This window comes from Symphalangus syndactylus, chromosome 2, assembly GCF_028878055.3.
Source record: "Symphalangus syndactylus isolate Jambi chromosome 2, NHGRI_mSymSyn1-v2.1_pri, whole genome shotgun sequence".
NCBI lineage: Eukaryota > Metazoa > Chordata > Mammalia > Primates > Hylobatidae > Symphalangus > Symphalangus syndactylus.
The window spans coordinates 43,557,517-43,574,976 of record NC_072424.2 but is presented as its reverse complement, the minus strand read 5'-3'; the positions used below and the strand labels follow the sequence as shown (position 1 = coordinate 43,574,976).

Below are 17,460 nucleotides of genomic sequence, written 5' to 3'. Positions count from 1 at the left end.
AGTATTCCATGGTGTATATGTGCCACATTTTCTTAATCCAGTCTATCACTGTTGGACATTTGGGTTGGTTCCAAGTCTTTGCTATTGTGAATAGTGTCACAATAAACATATGTGTGCATGTGTCTTTATAGCAGCATAATTTATAATCCTTTGGGTATATACCCAGTAATGGGTTTGCTGGGTCAAATGGTATTTCTAGTTCTAGATCCCTGAGGAATCGCCACACTGTCTTCCACAATGGTTGAACTAGTTTACAGTCCCACCAACAGTGTAAAAGCTTTCCAATTTCTCCACATTCTCTCCAGCACCTGTTGTTTCCTGACTTTTTAATGATCACCATTCTAAGTGGTGTGAGATGGTATCTCATTGTGGTTTTGATTTGCATTTCTCTGATGGCCAGTGATGATGAGCATTTTTTCATGTGTCTGTTGGCTGCATAAATGTCTTCTTTTGAGAAGTGTCTGTTCCTATCCTTCACCCACTTGTTGATGGGATTTTTTTTTCTTGTAAATTCGTTTGAGTTCTTTGTAGATTCTGGATATTAGCCCTTTGTCAGATAAGTAGATTGCAAAAATTTTCTCCCATTCTGTAGGATGCCTATTCACCCTGATGGGAGTTTCTTTTGCTTTGCAGAAGCTCTTTAGTTTTATTAGATCCCATTTGTGAATTTTGGCTTTTGTTGCCATTGCTTTTGGTGTTTTAGACATGAAGTCCTTGCCCATGCCTATGTCCTGAATGGTATTGCCTAGGTTTTCTCCTAGGGTTTTTACGGTTTTGGGTCTAACATTTAAGTCTTTAATCCATCTTGAATTAATTTTTGTATAAGGTATAAGGAAGGGATCCAGTTTCAGCTTTCTACATATGGCTAGCCAGTTTCCCCAGCAACATTTATTAAATAGGGAATCCTTTCCCCGTTTCTTGTTTTTGTCAGGTTTGTCAAAGATCACATGGTTGTAGATGTGTGGTATTCTTTCTGAGGGCTCTGTTCTGTTCCTTTGGTCCATATCTCTGTTTTGGTACCAGTACCATGCTGTTTTGGTTACTGTAGCCTTGCAGTATAGCTTGAAGTCAGGTAGCGTGATGCCTCCAGCTTTGTTCTTTTGGCTTAGGATTGACTTGGAAATGCGGGCTCTTTTTTGGTTCCATATGAACTTTAAAGTAGTTTTTTCCAATTCTGTGAAGAAAGTCATTGGTAGTTTGATGGGGATGGCATTGAATCTATAAATTACCTTGGGCAGTATGGCCATTTTTACGATATTGATTCCTCCTACCCATGAGCATGGAATGTTCTTCCATTTGTATGTATCCTCTTTTATTTCATTGAGCAGTGGTTTGTAGTTCTCCTTGAAGAGGTCCTTCACGTCCTTTGTAAGTTGGATTCCTAGGTATTTTATTCTCTTTGAAGCAATTGTGAATGGGAGTTCACTCATGATTTGGCTGTTCGTCTGTTATTGGTGTATAGGAATGCTTGTGATTTTTGCACATTGATTTTGTATCCTGAGACTTTGCTGAAGTTGCTTACCAGCTTAAGGAGATTTTGGACTGAGACGATGGGGTATTCTAGATATACAATCATGTCATCTGCAAACAGGGACAATTTGACTTCCTCTTTTCCTAATTGAATACCTTTTCTTTCTTTCCCCTGCCTGATTGCCCTGGCCAGAACTTCCAACACTATCTTGAATAGGAGTGGTGAGAGAGGGCATCCCTGTCTTGTGCCAGTTTTCAAAGGGAATGCTTCCAGTTTTTGTCCATTCAGTATGATATTGGCTGTGTGTTTGTCATAAATAGCTCTTATTATTTTGAGATACGTCCCATCAACACCTAATTTATTGACAGTTTTTAGCATGAAGGGCTGTTGAATTTTGTCAAAGGCCTTTTCTGCATCTATTGAGATAATCATGTGGTTTTTGTCTTTGGTTCTGTTTATATGCTGGATTGCATTTATTGATTGCGTATTTTGAACCAACTTTGCATCCCAGGGATGAGGCCCACTTGATCATGGTGGATAAGCTTTTTGATGTGCTGCTGGATTCAGTTTGCCAGTATTTTATTGAGGATTTTTGCATCAATGTTCATCAGGAATATTGGTCTAAAATTCTCTTTTTTTGTTGTGTCTCCACCAGGCTTTGGTATCAGGATGATGCTGGCCTCATAAAATGAGTTAAAGAGGATTCCCTCTTTTTCTATTGATTGGAATAGTTTCAGAAGGAATGGTACCAGCTCCTCCTCGTAGCTCTGGTAGAATTTGGTGTGAATCTATCTGGTCCTTGGCTTTTTTTGGTTGGTAAGCTATTAATTATTGCCTCATTTTCAGAGCCTGTTATTGGTCTATTCAGAGATTCAACTTCTTCCTGGATTAGTCTTGGGAAGGTGTATGTGTCCAGGAATTTATCCATTTCTTCTAGATTTTCTAATTTATTTACGTAGAGTTGTTTATAGTATTCACTGATGGTAGTTTGTATTTCTGTGGGATCGGTGGTGATATCCCCTTTGTCATTTTTTATTGTATCTATTTCAGTCTTCTCTGTTTTCCTCTTTATTAGTCTTGCTAGTGGTCTATCAATTTGTTGATCTTTTCCAAAAACCAGCTCCTGGATTCATTGGTGTTTTGAAGGGTTTTTTGTGTCTCTATTTCCTTCAGTTCTGCTCTGGTCTTAGTTATTTCTTGCCTTCTGCTAGCTTTTGAATGTGTTTGTTCTTGCTTCTCTAGTTCTTTCAATTGTGATGTTAGGGTGTGAATTTTAGATCTTTCCTGCTTTCTCGTGTGTATTTAGTGCTATAAATTTCCCTCTACACACTGCATTAAATGTGTCCCAGAGATTCTGGTATGTTGTGTCTTTGTTCTCATTGGTTTCAAAGAACATCTTTATTTCTGCCTTCATTTCTTTATGTACCCAGTAGTCATTCAGGAGCAGATTGTTCAGTTTCCATGTAGTTGAGCAGTTTTGAGTGAGTTTCTTAATCCTGAGTTCTAGTTTGATTGCACTGTGGTCTGAGAGACAGTTTGTTATAATTTCTGTTCTTTTACATTTGCTGAGGAGTGCCTTACTTCCAACTATGTGGTCAATCTTGGAATAAGTGCAGTGTGGTGCTGAGAAGAATGCATATTCTGCTGATTTGGGGTGGAGATTTCTGTAGATGTCTATTAGGTCCGCTTGGTGCAGAGCTGAGTTCAATTCCTGGATATCCTTGTTAATTTTCTGTCTCGTTGATCTGTCTAATGTTGACAGTGGGGTGTTAGTCTCCCATTATTGTTGTGTGGGAGTCTAAGTCTCTTTGTAGGTCTCTAAGGACTTGCTTTATGAATCTGGGTGCTCCTGTATTGGGTGCGTATATATTTAGGATACTTAGCTCTTCTTATTGAATTGATCCCTTTACCATTATGTAATGGCATTTGTCTCTTTTAATCTTTGTTGGTTTAAAGTCTGTTTTATAAGAGACTAGGATTGCAACCCCTGTCTTTTTTTTGTTTTCCATTTGCTTGGTAGATCTTCCTCCTTCCCTTTATTTTGAGTCTATGTGCATCTCTGCACATGAGATGCATTTCGTGAATACAGCACGCTGATGGGTCTTGACTCTGTCCAATTTGTGAGTCTGTGTCTTTTAATTGGAGCATTTAGCCCATTTATATTTAAGGTTAATATTGTTATGTGTGAATTTGATCCTGTCATTATGATGTTAGCTGGTTATTTTGCTCGTTAGTTGATGCAGTTTCTTCCTAGCCTCGATGGTCTTTACAATTTGGCACATTTTTGCAGGGGCTGGTACCAGTTGTTCCTTTCCATGTTTACTGCTTCCTTCAGGAGCTCTTTTGGGGCAGGCCTGGTGGTGACAAAATCTCTCAGCATTTGCTTATCTGTAAAGTATTTTATTTCTCCTTCACTTATGACGCTTAGTTTGGCTGGATATGAAATTCTGGGTTGAAAATTCTTTTCTTTAAGAATGTTGAATATTGGCCCCCATTCTCTTCTGGCTTGTAGAGTTTCTGCCAAGAGATCTGCTGTTAGTCTGACGGGCTTCCCTTTGTGGTAACCCGACCTTTCTCTCTGGCTGCCCTTAACATTTTTTCCTTCATTACAACTTTGGTGAATCTGACAATTATGTGTCTTGGAGTTCCTCTTCTCAAGGAATATCTTTGTGGTGTTCTCGTATTTCCTGAATTTGAATGTTAGCCTGCCTTCCTAGGTTGGGGAAGTTCTCCTGGATAATATCCTGCAGAGTGTTTTCCAACTCAGTTCCATTCTCCCTGTCACTTTCAGATCCACCACTCAGACATAGATTTGGTCTTTTTACATAGTCCCATACTTTTTGGAGGCTTTGTTCATTTCTTTTTATTCTTTTTTCTCTAAATTCTGTTCTGACTTCATTTCATTCATTTGATCTTCAATCACTGATACCCTTTCTTCCAGTTGATCGAATCAACTACTGAAGCTTGTGCATGTGTCACATAGTTCTCTTGCCATGGTTTTCAGCTCCATCAGGTCCTTTAAGGACTTCTCTGCATTGGTTATTCTAGTTAGCCATTCATCTAATCTCTTTTCAAGGTTTTTAATTTCTTTGCGATGGGTTCGAGCTTCCTCCTTTAGGTTGGAGAAGTTTGATCATCTGGAGCCTTCTTCTCTCAGCTCATCAAAGTCATTCCCCATCCAGCTTTGTTCCATTGCTGGTGAGGAGCTGCATTCCTTTGGAGGAGGAGAGGCACTCTGATTTTATAATTTTCAGTTTTTCTGCTCTGTTTTTTCCCCATCTTTGTGGTTTTATCTACCTTTGGTCTTTGTTGATGGTGACATACAGATGGGGTTTTGGTGTGAATGTCCTTTCTGTTTGTTAGATTTCCTTCTAACAGTCAGGATCCTCAGCTGCAGGTCTGTTGGAGTTTGCTGGAGGTCCACTCCAGACCCTGTTTGCCTGGGTATCAGCAGCGGTGGCTGCAGAACAGCGAATATTGCTGAACAGTGAATGTTGCTGCCCGATCATTCCTCTGGAAATTTTGTCTGAGGGGGTACCTGGCCCTGTGAGGTGTCAATCTGCCCCTACTGGGGGGTGCCTCCCTGTTAGGCTATTCAGGGTTCAGGGACCCACTTGAGGAGGCAGTCTGTCCATTCTCAGATCTCAAACTCCATGCTGGGAGAACCACTATTCTCTTCAAAGCTGTCAGACAGGGACATTTAAGTCTGCAGAGGTTTCTGCTGCCTTTTGGTTGGCTATGCCCTGCCCCCAGAGGTGGATTCTATAGAGGCAGGCAGGCCTGCTTGAGCTGCAGTGGGCTCCACCCAGATCAAGCTTCCTGGCGGGTTTGTTTACCTACTCAAGCCTCAGCAATGGTGGGCACCCCTTCCCCAGCCTCGCTGCTGCCTTGCAGTTCCATCTCAGACTGCTGTGCTGGCAATGAGTGAGGCTCCGTGGGCATGGGACCTTCGGAGCCAGGTGCAGGATATAATCTCCTGCTGTGCCATTTGCTAAGACCACTGGAAAAGCACAGTATTAGGGTGGGAGTGACCCGATTTTCCAGGTGCCATCTGTTCACAGCTTTGCTTGGCTAGGAAAGGGAATTCCCTGACCCCTTGCACTTCTGATGGGGAAATTTTTATTGTGCATGTATAGCAATTTTCTGTGCCTAAAGATTGGAGGCTGAAAATTTTGAACAGGAAATCAAAGGTGGTAATTATTTTCTTCACTCATACATCATTTTTATTGTATAAATGCATTTTAATATCAATTTTCTCATTTTTAAACCAAGTCTTTCCTACAACCTTGAAATATAAGATGGCATGAATTAGTATGATTTTTTATTTAGTTGATGATGCTAGAGGTTAAGGGGTTTTGGACAACCTGATAGCACAAAGCTAGAACCCACTGTTTTTATTTCTGTCAAGTAGCTTCAAAAATGGAATCAGTATTTTAGAAGTGGGAGCAGCTCAAAGATACCTTAAAACCCAGCCGTGCACCTGAGCAGTTAAGTGATTTCTCTAAGATCACACAATTATTATTTAGGCAGAGTGTAGGGCATGCCAGTTCGGCACAGGGTAAAATTTGGATGTTTGTTTATGCTTCATACACCATAAAACCAATCATTTTTGTCATTCCTAACCTAGCTGCCTCATCAGCCAGGTTCTCAGTAGCAGCATCAAACACATCTGCCCTACTCAGTGTTTCCTGGCACCTTCTATGGTCACAAATATTCTCCCTCCTTGATGTAGATCATCTTTCCCTAAATTAGAATATTTCTGCCAAGTAATGTGATGAAGAGGTCAGTAAGCATTGATTGGAGGATAAGCCTGCTGAGTAATGGAAGCCTTCAGAAAGGGCCCGGATGTCCATGGGGTGATATGGACATGCTTTTGGGCTTTTTGAAACAGGTTTTGGGATTTAGTGGATAAGCCACTGGTCAGGAAGCCATTGGGCTTGAAAGCCACCCCTGTATTTGGACATTCATTTTCTGTGTGTAAAATAAAAGGCTTGGTCATCTTTCCCAGATGTTCACTTCATAAATTTCTGAGCAGGACTGTGGTATTCAAACATGCACTTCATGGCTTGGTCCATATAGAATTTTGGTCTTATCAGAAAAAAGAGCACAAATGGTTTCTGAGGAAGATAAAATCTTGGTCTTACCTGGATCCATGGGGAGTTCAGAATCCTGAAGTTTTCATTGAATCTTTTCATCAGGGTGAGAAAATTCTGATCTTTATAATCAAATCGTTTCTGGAAAACAACGGAGCAGATCACGTTGCAGGGAGCACAGCCCAGGATGAAAGTGGGATCACAGGGTGAGGCTAAAGATTTAAAATTTTTTTTTAAATATTATTAAAAAATAAATATTTAAAAGATTTGCATTTGTTAAGACATAAAGGAAATTTAGAAATTTTAAACAATATCTTACGAATTCCCCGTGTGTCCAAAAAAAATCAGCATGCATGAAATAAATACATTACTTTTACCTTAAATATGAGTTGAGCATTACAGGCTAGCTAAACAATGTCATTTCGCATGTGGTAATTCACATCCACTGCCTTTATTTAAACTCTTTTAACCCTAGGTATCTTTTATTTTGGAAGGAAAAAGAAGACTTTTTCGAAATCCTAATAATTCAAGTTTTTAGAGCAGAATCATGTCTGTTTGCAAAGCCTCTGGACAGTAAAACACAGAGATAGGAAGAGAACAGTTGGGGACCTAGAAATGTCTTATGTATAATGAATAGCTGAAAGTATAATGTGCTGAACCAATGGGAATAAAGTTAGGGAGATTGTGGGTAAATGCATGTGTTTGAGGGAACAAATGTGAAAAGCAAGTACATCCATATTATATGAGAAAAACTAATATAAATGAGCATTAAGTATAACAGATTTGTGTATCTAAATAAGTAAAATGTTAACTTTTTATTTCAAATCTAAATCCCAGTAAAGCTAACCAAAAAGTAAATTGATAAATGGAATCTTTTTCTTTTTTCAGTTTGTAAAAAATGAATTTATTTCCTTTGTAAATAATGTTTATCATTTCCAATCATCTTCCAAATTTAATTCATTTGCACAAAACTACTCTTGTGGATTCTGGGATATTATTCAGTATAGTCATCAAGATAAGTATGTTTTAATAAAGTTTTAAATTTGACCATAATTTAGGCCAAATCTGTAATTTTACAGGTAAAGAAATTATTAAGGCTTTTTTTTGGTGAAGGAATCTCTAAAATGAAATTGCTGTAACCAAGTGACTAGTGAACATAAATGGAAAGGGTGCCCAAATTCATGTCTATAGGTCCTAAATAAGAGTGACATGAAATGAAAGGGTTCTGAATAAAGTTGGAACATTGAACAAAAAGAAACCTGCTGAGTTAGCCGCTTCTATGCCAGACTCCTTTAAATATTACAGGGCTCTAAAGTTTCAGAAAAACTGTTGTTTTAGCCAAGGGGGTGAAAGGTAATTTGGGAAGCCTTGGTGAGAGAGAAAGAGAGAGAGAGAGAGAGAGTGTGTGTGTGTGTGTGTGTGTGTGTGTGTGTGTGTGTGTGTGTGTGTGTGTGTGTTTCTCAGGTACAATCTGATATCCAGGTTGGTTTTTTTTTTTTTTTTACTGCATTTGGAAGAGTGAACTTAAAAAGGTAATTTTATATCCCAGCTGATAATCCGATTGATTATAACAAGCACTTCATAGGTGAGTAAATTGGCAGTGGGAGAAAAATGATTAGCACAAATCTCAAATCTAAGAACCAATACAGGGGAAAAAAGATGACAAAACTGAAAACATAGCCAAATTACATTTAAGGAAGACAGGATAAAGAGTTTTTCATAATAGTTAAAATCTACTTAAACAAATTATTTCCAAATTAGTATTTGTGTATTTTGCTGAGTTAGTTATACTATAGATTATATTTACTTAAAATATATTAATTGTTACAGTAAGTAGTGGTTAACAAGAAATAATTAATCCTGACAGTTTTCAAATAGTACTGTGTTTCCTGGGAAATAAGAACTGACAAAAACTGTACTGAGATATACCTAAGCAAGTAAAACCATACATAGTGTCATTGCTGGCCAGAGCTGTAGGCATGGACCTGGAAGGAATTTCCAGACATGTGAGTCTGACCATATGAAAAAACTCTAATTAAATGAAAGCACATATAACTTGGTTCATGTTCCATAAGGTGTGATGAGGTCATTTTCACCATGTCCACTCTCCAAGTGTTCTCTGGTGAAATGTTCTGGTGGAGGTAATGCAGATTTATGCTATGGGGGAAACCTTCTTTAATTCTTTTCAAAAATGAACTCAAGACCCTTATTTATGATTTCTGATTTGAAAACAAGGAAACAAAATTGAGCAGAAAATAGGATTAAATGACCTTTTATTCCTACACCCTATTAACCAACACATTTATACAGGCAAAGCACAGATACACAAAACCTCCCTCGTCTCTGTGCTTCAAATCTCCCTCCACCACCTGAGGGCTGACAACCAGGATGCACAATGAAGATCTGGCCACCCCTGAAATGTTTCCAAGGACATCATTAGTGAAGACAGGTAACTGTTAAGGTCAGTGACACAGAGTAGAGTCACCCACCCTTGGTTTTTCTCAGCTCCTCCACAAGGCAGTGAGCTTCCTCTTGAACACGGTCCTCAATGCTCCTCTTCCCCATCCCAAAATTCCGCAAGGTTGTGAGGGAGAAACGCCGGATCTCCTTCCATCTCTTTCCATTGCTGGAAATGATTCCTAACAAAAAAAAGGGGCAGAAACTGGGAGAATTCACAGCCAAGGAAGAAAGCGCTGCAACACTCGGCAGCCATGCAGATAGGCTAAGCTCTGCTGAGAAGCTTTTTAGGGCTCTGTTTTCCATCCCCCTCACCCCAATTACCAAAGCTGACACAGGATTATGTGCACCTACCAAGTCCTTTAGTAATTCTTTGAGACATTGGGGAATTGCCTCTTCCAGAAAACTCCTCTCCATTATCAATCAGGGCTTCCTTCACTGCCTCATATCCATGCAACACCACTATGGGATTCATGCCAAAATACACGGTGAACACAGGACCATAGACTTTTGAGAACTGGGAAAGGAAATGCAAATAGCAGCAAAATAAGTCGCTATTTGCTCCAAATATTATGTATGATTCAGACTGATATTTTCATTGCATTTTTTAATGTTCATATTTGCCACACATAGATTCGATATTTCTGAATTTTGTACACAAATGTGATGGTGATTGTTATAGCTGCCACTTATAGATGGCCTGTGATGTGTCACGCAATAACCCAGGCAATTGGTACACAAATCACAGTTCATCCTCACATCAACACATTCAGCACATTCATTTGCCCTGTTTTAAAAATGAAGAAACTGAGGCCAGAGAATTGCAAATTCATTCTCAGAGTCCCACAGGTAATATATAGAAGCTCCAAACTGGAATCTCTGCCAATTTAAACTGATGCTTGAGCAATTTATCACTCCCCCATGTCCACCTTGAGGCCACTACCCAGCTAAGGACTTCAGGGTCACTTGTAAAGCTCTTAGCATGAGGATTCTGATACAGCAGTCCTGTGATGAACCCTAGAAATCTGTATTTTCAGTGTCACCCCAGGTGATTCTAATGCCCAGTCCAGTTTGTAACTGCTGGTATTACCAATATGGAATGATGAAGCACCACAAAGTTAGAATCAGGACATTCAGCATCTCCTGGAAGAACAATTTCTTCCATTCTCCAGCAACCTTGGCCACAGACAGTGGCTTTGTTCAGAATCCAAAAGAATTCTGTTAACCACCAATTGGGCCGTGACCGATTACTTCTTTCTTTCATGCACTTATGTTTGCCCTGAACCCACAGATATTTATTTCACATCAGCCATCAAATGAATCTTCAGAGAAGTTCAATTTTCATGACCATTCTGAATAAAACACATGACTACTATAGTAGAGGACTTATTGGATGAAATTTCTAATCACACACACTTCCCTTCACCTTCAGTCAAAAATCATAGCAAAACACTATGAAACAAAGAGGGGAAACAGCACTTCAAACTTTTGCCACTGTATTAAATGATTCTATCATACAATGACCCCAATGTTTCAGTATTCACAAAATGTATCAACTCACTCCACTATTTCTGACAATGACAGACTTAGAAAGACAAAAGAGGCCAGGCACAGTGGCTCACACCTGTAATCCCAGCACTTTGGGAGGCCAACGCAGGTGGATCATGAGGTCAGGAGATGGAGACCATCCTGGCTAACACGGTGAAACCCTGTCTCTACTAAAACATACAAAAAATTAGCCGGGCATGGTGGCAGACACCTGTAGTCCCAGTTACTGGGGGGAGGCTGAGGCAGGAATGGTGTGAACCTGGGAGGCAGAGCTTGCAGTAAGCAGAGATAGTGCCACTGCACTCCAGCCTGGGCAATAGAGTGAGACTTCGTCTCAAAAAAAAAAAAAAAAAATAGGAAGACAAAAGAAATATCAAAGAAGTTCAGAGGGAGTATTTTGCTTTACAATGATCTATTATAATAGTGTGCTTCTAGGAATATATTTTGTCTAAAAATAGCAGTCAAATAACTTACTCTTTGCAATTGGCTGGAGGAACATAAGGCATACTTACATTGCTGAAAGATTTGCAGATGTTCTTAATATCTATCTGTAGCATATTTCCAATAATAGGAAGAGGAGTGGGGCCAGGAGGGAGCTTCCTTCTCCCAGAGCTCTGTCTCCAGAGGGAAAAGAGAAGAATAAAAGAGAGACAGAGCACCAGGACCACAAAAGGTTCCATTGAAGCCTTCTCTTCTTATTAAGACAGCTGTGAGCTTGCACTCCAAAGCTTTTATAACACTCCCTGCTAATTCAGTGTGTGTCTCTTTGACATGTAAAGTAAGCAATCACCTAGATCCAATTTATACTTTTTTTCTGAGTGGACTTTGGCCCACAGATAGAGATAAAATGTTCTTTTGTCCTACTCCTTCTTTCCAGTGCCCATCTAGGAGATTCTGGTTTAATTGTATTGGATTGGAGCCCAGGTATTGGTAATTAAAAGTCCCTGGTTGTTCCAATGTGCTGTGGTGATGGAGAAACACTGAAGTAAATGATTCTATGTTAGAATATACTCAAAATTCAATATTCTCAGATTAATGACCAGTTGGGAATTTATGACCTTCAGGGAAATCAGTGTATTCTATATTTTGTATATAAAAAATGTACATTGTAATGCTATATCAAAAAATAGGAGACTTAGCCCTTGATAACAAAAGCCTTTCAAATATTTAGTATAGTTCACTTAAAATACAGCTGCCTAAACATGAAATAGTGAATATAACTCATACATGTTGAATGACCACACATATATCAAATTATTAGCTAATAAATGTATATTTATATATTTAAATGTATATAAACAATATACATAAATATTTATGTTATTACATAATAATATTTATGTTATTATTACATCATTATAATAGGTGATTGTTTACATGTCAAAGAGACACACTGAATTAGCAGGGAGTGTTACATACATTATTACATAATAATAACATAAATACGTATTTATACTATTAAATATTATATTAAATATATATAAATGTATATTCACCATTAACAGAGACTGGAACGTAAAGATTATCATTTTTTATTTTTCAAACTGGGAAAGAAACTCTGGGAGAACAGGACACCTGTCAGTGCCACACAGCTCATCACTGGTAAAAGCGGGATTTGAGCAGAGATCTTCTGATGCCCATTGGGGTTCATTATCACTTACACCACAGCTGGCTCAAGAACAATTTTAGAAAAACAAAACAAACCCCAGACATTAGTTACTCTGAAGATACACCACCTTGACTCTGTTCAGAAAGCAACAGGCTTCACATTAAATAGAAGTCCATTATTTGTTTATAAGGATAAGAGGACCGGAGATGCTCAAAAGAAGAAATAAAAATTAGAGTTCTCCCCTCTGCATCACCTCACAAGTGAAAGTTGTTCAGCACTACTAAGGAAAGGGCCAATCTCACATGATTTATGGCAGATGGCTTGAAAATCTATGGCTTCTCCACCTCCCAGTCACCTCCAGACATGGCTGCTTCTATTGTTTTTGGTCTTTTATTGTTACAAATAATAGAATGTAATCATACACAGCAAGGAAGAGAAATTATACACAGAACAACAGTTGTGGATTCAATAGAAGATGGAACACAGGGAAATCATTGAATGGACCCAGGGCACAGAACCACTGCAATGTGCAGACCTGAATGGGAACTGATAGTCAATGGTCATGAAGATCTAAATACAACTGGATTTATGAACATTACTAGATCACTAATAACAAAGTGTGTATACAAAGGCATGCTCTGAAAAGATTACCTTTATTCTAAATTGACCAGTACAGTTATTTCCAGCTCTTTCATTAAGAAAATATTAAGACCCAGTTATACAATGTTTTATCGATTACAGACATTATGACAAATTTACAGAGAATTTTCACACTTATCACATCTCTTTTTATTCTCTCAATTATCTTTGCCCACTGTAAAATTATTCCCAGTTTAGAGAGGAGACAGTTAGACCATGATGATTCAGTACTTTAACTAAGGACACACAGAATGCAAGTGACCAAGCTGGGACTGGAAACCATAACCCCTACATCTTGCTGCCTTCCTTTTAAGCAAAACATCCAGTTAAATTGGGGCACCAAGATTGACTAAAATTCAATACTTGTGGATTAATCTAATCAGTGACTTTCAAAATAAACATTAATTTAGTTAATAATTCTAGCACCAGTTGAGTAAAATGTGGGTCAGACGTGTTTGGTTTTATAACCTTTAAAAGGTGAGTGAGTCCACATCCTGGTGAACCCTTTATCCAGGGCAAAGGGAAGCAGTAATTTGCTGCCTCACTCATGTAGGTATAAGATAGTTTATTTGGATAAAATAAGTTCACTTTCTCTCTTTAGAGCAATAATTTTATTCCTTGAGAAACAGTTGTCCTTGCTCTGCTCCTTGTTTCTTCTCTTGAGCTGAGGCTCCTGCCTTGACCTTTCTTTTTATAGAATAAAAGGGGCCGGGCGCGGTGGCTCACGCTTGTAATCCCAGCACTTTGGAAGGCCGAGGAGGGAGGATCACGAGGTCAGGAGATCGAGACCACGGTGAAACCCCGTCTCTACTAAAAATACAAAAAAAAAAAAATTAGCCGGGCGTGGTGGCGGGCGCCTGTAGTCCCAGCTACTTGGAGAGGCTGAGGCAGGAGAATAGCGTGAACCCAGGAGGCAGAGCTTGCAGTGAGCCGAGATTGCGCCACTGCACTCCAGCCTGGGCGGCAGAGCGAGACTCTGTCTCAAAAAAAAAAAAGAATAAAAGGAACATAGATAATTTAAAGACAGATGGGATCTCTGAGATCTACTAATTTAATTTTGCTTAAGCAATTGGTGACTCAGGGAGTTAGAGCATTATCAATGCACCAGTAAAAGATTTTGTATTAGAATCCCAGTTTTCCTGCTTGGTGGTTCAGTGAAATACCCCATCCCATAGAATTCCCACCTGAGTCCAAATGATCAAGAGTGTATTAGCATTAATTAAGCCCTCTACAGTCACAGATTGACATCATCCTCAGCTTGGATAGAGTTGTGAATTAGAGCGGGGTTTTTTTAATTAATATAATTTATTTTTATAGCAATTTTAGGCTCCCAGCAACAGTTCCCACAAACCCCTTCCCAGCACCTACAAATAGTCTTTCCCACAATCAACAACCCCCATCAGTGGGGTTCATTAGTTATAGTCAGTGAACCAACAATAAGACATAATCATCACCAAAGTTAAAAGTTCACATAGGGTTTACTCTTTGTGTTGTACGTTCTATAAATTTGACTGATGTATAATGCCATATATTCACCATCGTAGCATCATACGGAATAGATTTGCTGTCCTAAAAATCGTCTGTGCTCTGCCTATTCTCTCCCTTCCATGCAAGTCCTTGGTAACAAGTGAACCATAGTTCACTTTAGTGTTGCCATGGTTTTGCCTTTACTATAAGAGATTGTTATATAGTTGGAATCACACAGCATGTAGCCTTTTCAGGTGGGTTTCCTTCACTTATTAATATGCAGAAGGTTTCTCCATGTCTTCTCATGGCTTGAAAGCTCATTTCTTCTTACCACCAAATAGTAATATAATAATATTCCCTTGCATTGATGTACCACAGTTTAACTATTCATCTAGTGAAGGATATCTTGGTTGCTTCCAATTTTGGCAATAATGAATAAAGATGCTATAAACGTCCATGTGCAAGTTTTGTGTGGACATATGTTTTCAGCTCATTTGGCAAATATCAAGGAGCACAACTGCTGGATCATATGGTAAGCATATTTTAGTTTTGTAAAAAGCCACCAAACTCTCTTCCAGAGTGTGACATTTTGCATTCATATCAGCAATAACTAATAGTTCCCATTGCTTCAAATCCTTGCCAACATTTGGTTTTATCAATGCCTTAGGTGTCCATTATTATAAAGGTATGTGTCATTGTTGTCTTCGTTTGCAGGTCCCTAATTATGTGTAATGTTGAACAGTTTTCATGCTTATTTGACATCTGTTTATCTTCTTGGATGGGATGTCTGTTCAAATATTTTGCCCATGTTTCTATTAAGGGTGTCCAGTTTTTTGTTGTTGAGCTTTAAGAGTTCTTTGAGTATTGTGGATGACAGAGTTTTATTATAAAGATATATTCTTGTATCTTTTGGAACTATTATTCCTCTTTTAGCTGGACTTCTCCTTCCCTTGACAGTGTCTTTTACAGAGTAAAGCTTTTTTGTTTTAACAAAGTTCAGATTATTGATTTGTTCTTTCATGAATTGTGCACTTGTTGTATTTGGAAAACCATTGCCAAGGTCTTCTATATTTTCTCCTATGTTATCTTCTCAGAGTTTTATAGTTCTGTGTTTCACATTTAGTTCTATAAACAATTTGGAGTTAACTTTTGTGAATAGTGTAAGATTTACATCTAGATTCTTATTTTTGCTAAAACATCTTAAGACAAATGGGACTTAATTAAACTAAAAAGCTTCTGCACAGCAAAGAAATAATTAACAGAGTAAACAGACAACCTACAGAATAGAGTAAAATATTTGCAAACCATGTATTCAAAAAAGAGCTAATATCCAGAATTTATAAGGAACTCAAACAAGTCAATAAGACAAAGCAAATAACCCCATTAAAAACTGGGCAAAGTTCCAATTGTCACGGGATATTGTTGCATTTGTTTTAGAGGTCTTAGTTATGAATTATTTGCCTAGGCCAATGTCAGAATTTTTCCTAGGTTTTCTTCTACGATTTTTATGGTTTTAGGTCCCACATTTGTCTTTAATCCATCTTAAGTTAATTTTGATATGTAGTAAGAATTAGGGGCCCAATTTCATTCTTCTGTTTATGGCAAGCTAATTTTCCCAGCACCATTTATTGAATAGGGTGTCCTTTCCACAGTGTATATCTTTGTTAACTTTGCCAAAGATCTGTTTGCCACAGGTATGTGGCTTTATTTATGGGTTTTCTATTCTGTTCTAATATAGGAGCAAGGATTTCACATTTTTTTTGTAAGGTTTACAATAGAGAGACTTTCTTTGTTTTGGAATTCATTTTATTTATTTTTCTTTAATTTTTAATTTCTGTGGGTACATAGTAGGTGTACTTCTTTATGGAGTACATGAGATGTGTTGATACAGGCATGTAATATGTAAAAATCACATCACGAAGAATAGAATATCCATCCCCTCAAGCATTTATCCTTTGAGTTACAATACAATTATGTTCTTTTAGTTATTTTAAAATGTACAATCCAATTATTAATGACTATAATCACCCGGTTTTCTATCAAATAGTAGGTCTTTTAACTATTTTTTTGCATTCATTAAGCACCCCAGATACCCCCCACCCTCCTACTACCCTTCCCAGCCTCTGGTAACTATGAGAGAGTAACTTCTCTAATAGAGAGTAGAGTTACCAGAGGATGGGAAGGGTAGTGGGAGAATGGGAGGTATGAAATGAGTTAAATTTCTTTGATTTTTAGAACCCACAAATAAGTGAAAACATGCAATGTTCATCTTTCTGTGTCTGGCTTATTTCACTTAACATAATGATCTCCAGTTGCATCTATGTTGTTGCAAATGACTGGATCTCATTCTCTTTTTATGGCTGAATAGAACTTTGTGTATATGTGCCACATTTTCTTTATCCATTCATCTGTTGATGGACACTTGGGTTGATTCCAAATCTCAACTATTGTGAACAGTACTGTGATGAACATAGGAGTGCAGTTATCTGTTTGACACACTGATTCCCTTTCTTTAGGGTATACACCCAGCAATGGGATTACTGGATCGTATGGTAGCTCTATTTTTAGTTTCCAAGAAACCTCTAAACTGTTCTCTCATAGTGGTTGTAGTAATTTACCTTCCCACCAACAGTGTATGAGGGCTCCTTTTTCTCTACATTCTCTTTATTTGTTATTGCCTGTCATTTGGATATAAGCCATTTTCACTGAAGTGAGATGATATCTCATTGTAGTTTTAATTTGCATTTCTCTGATGATCAATGCTAAGCACATTTTATATGCCTATTTGCCATTCATACATCTTCTTTTGAGAAATATCTATTCAAGTCTTTTGCCCATTTTTTTATCAGATTATTAAATATTTTTCTATAGAAATGTTTGAGCTCCTTATATATTCTGGTTACTAATCTCTTGTCAGATGGGTAGTTTACAAATATTTTCTCCCATTCTGTATGCTGTGCCTTCACTTTGTTGATTGTTTTATTTATTATGCAAAAGTGTTTTAACTTGATGTGATCTAATTTGTCCATTTTTGCTTTGGTTGTCTGTGCTTGTGGTGTATAGCTCAAGAAATCTTTGCCCAGACCAATGTCTTGGAGATTTTCCTCAGTGTTCTCTTGTAGTATTTTCATAGCTCAAGGTCTTAGATTTAAGTCTTTAATCCATTTAGATTTGAT

General features: G+C 38.0%; 1 protein-coding gene across 3 annotated transcripts in view; it reads right to left on the bottom strand.

Moving 5' to 3' along the window:
• LOC129462752 (cytochrome P450 2C8) overlaps positions 1–11,344 on the bottom strand; it is a 30,223-nt gene extending 18,879 nt beyond the window's left edge. The window contains exons 1-4 of one of the 3 annotated variants that reach the window (XM_055243033.2): positions 11,082–11,344; positions 9,376–9,538; positions 9,054–9,203; positions 6,616–6,776 (exon numbers count right to left, since the gene is read on the bottom strand). In XM_055243033.2, the coding sequence (XP_055099008.1) occupies positions 6,616–6,776; positions 9,054–9,203; positions 9,376–9,538; positions 11,082–11,249 (642 nt within the window). In that variant the 5' untranslated portion in view covers positions 11,250–11,344. Of the gene's footprint in view, positions 1–6,615; positions 6,777–9,053; positions 9,204–9,375; positions 9,539–11,043 lie in introns of all 3 variants that reach the window. The other 2 variants (XM_055243042.2, XM_055243052.2) reach the window with 2 other exon arrangements.
• Between the last annotated feature and the right edge of the window lie 6,116 nt (positions 11,345–17,460).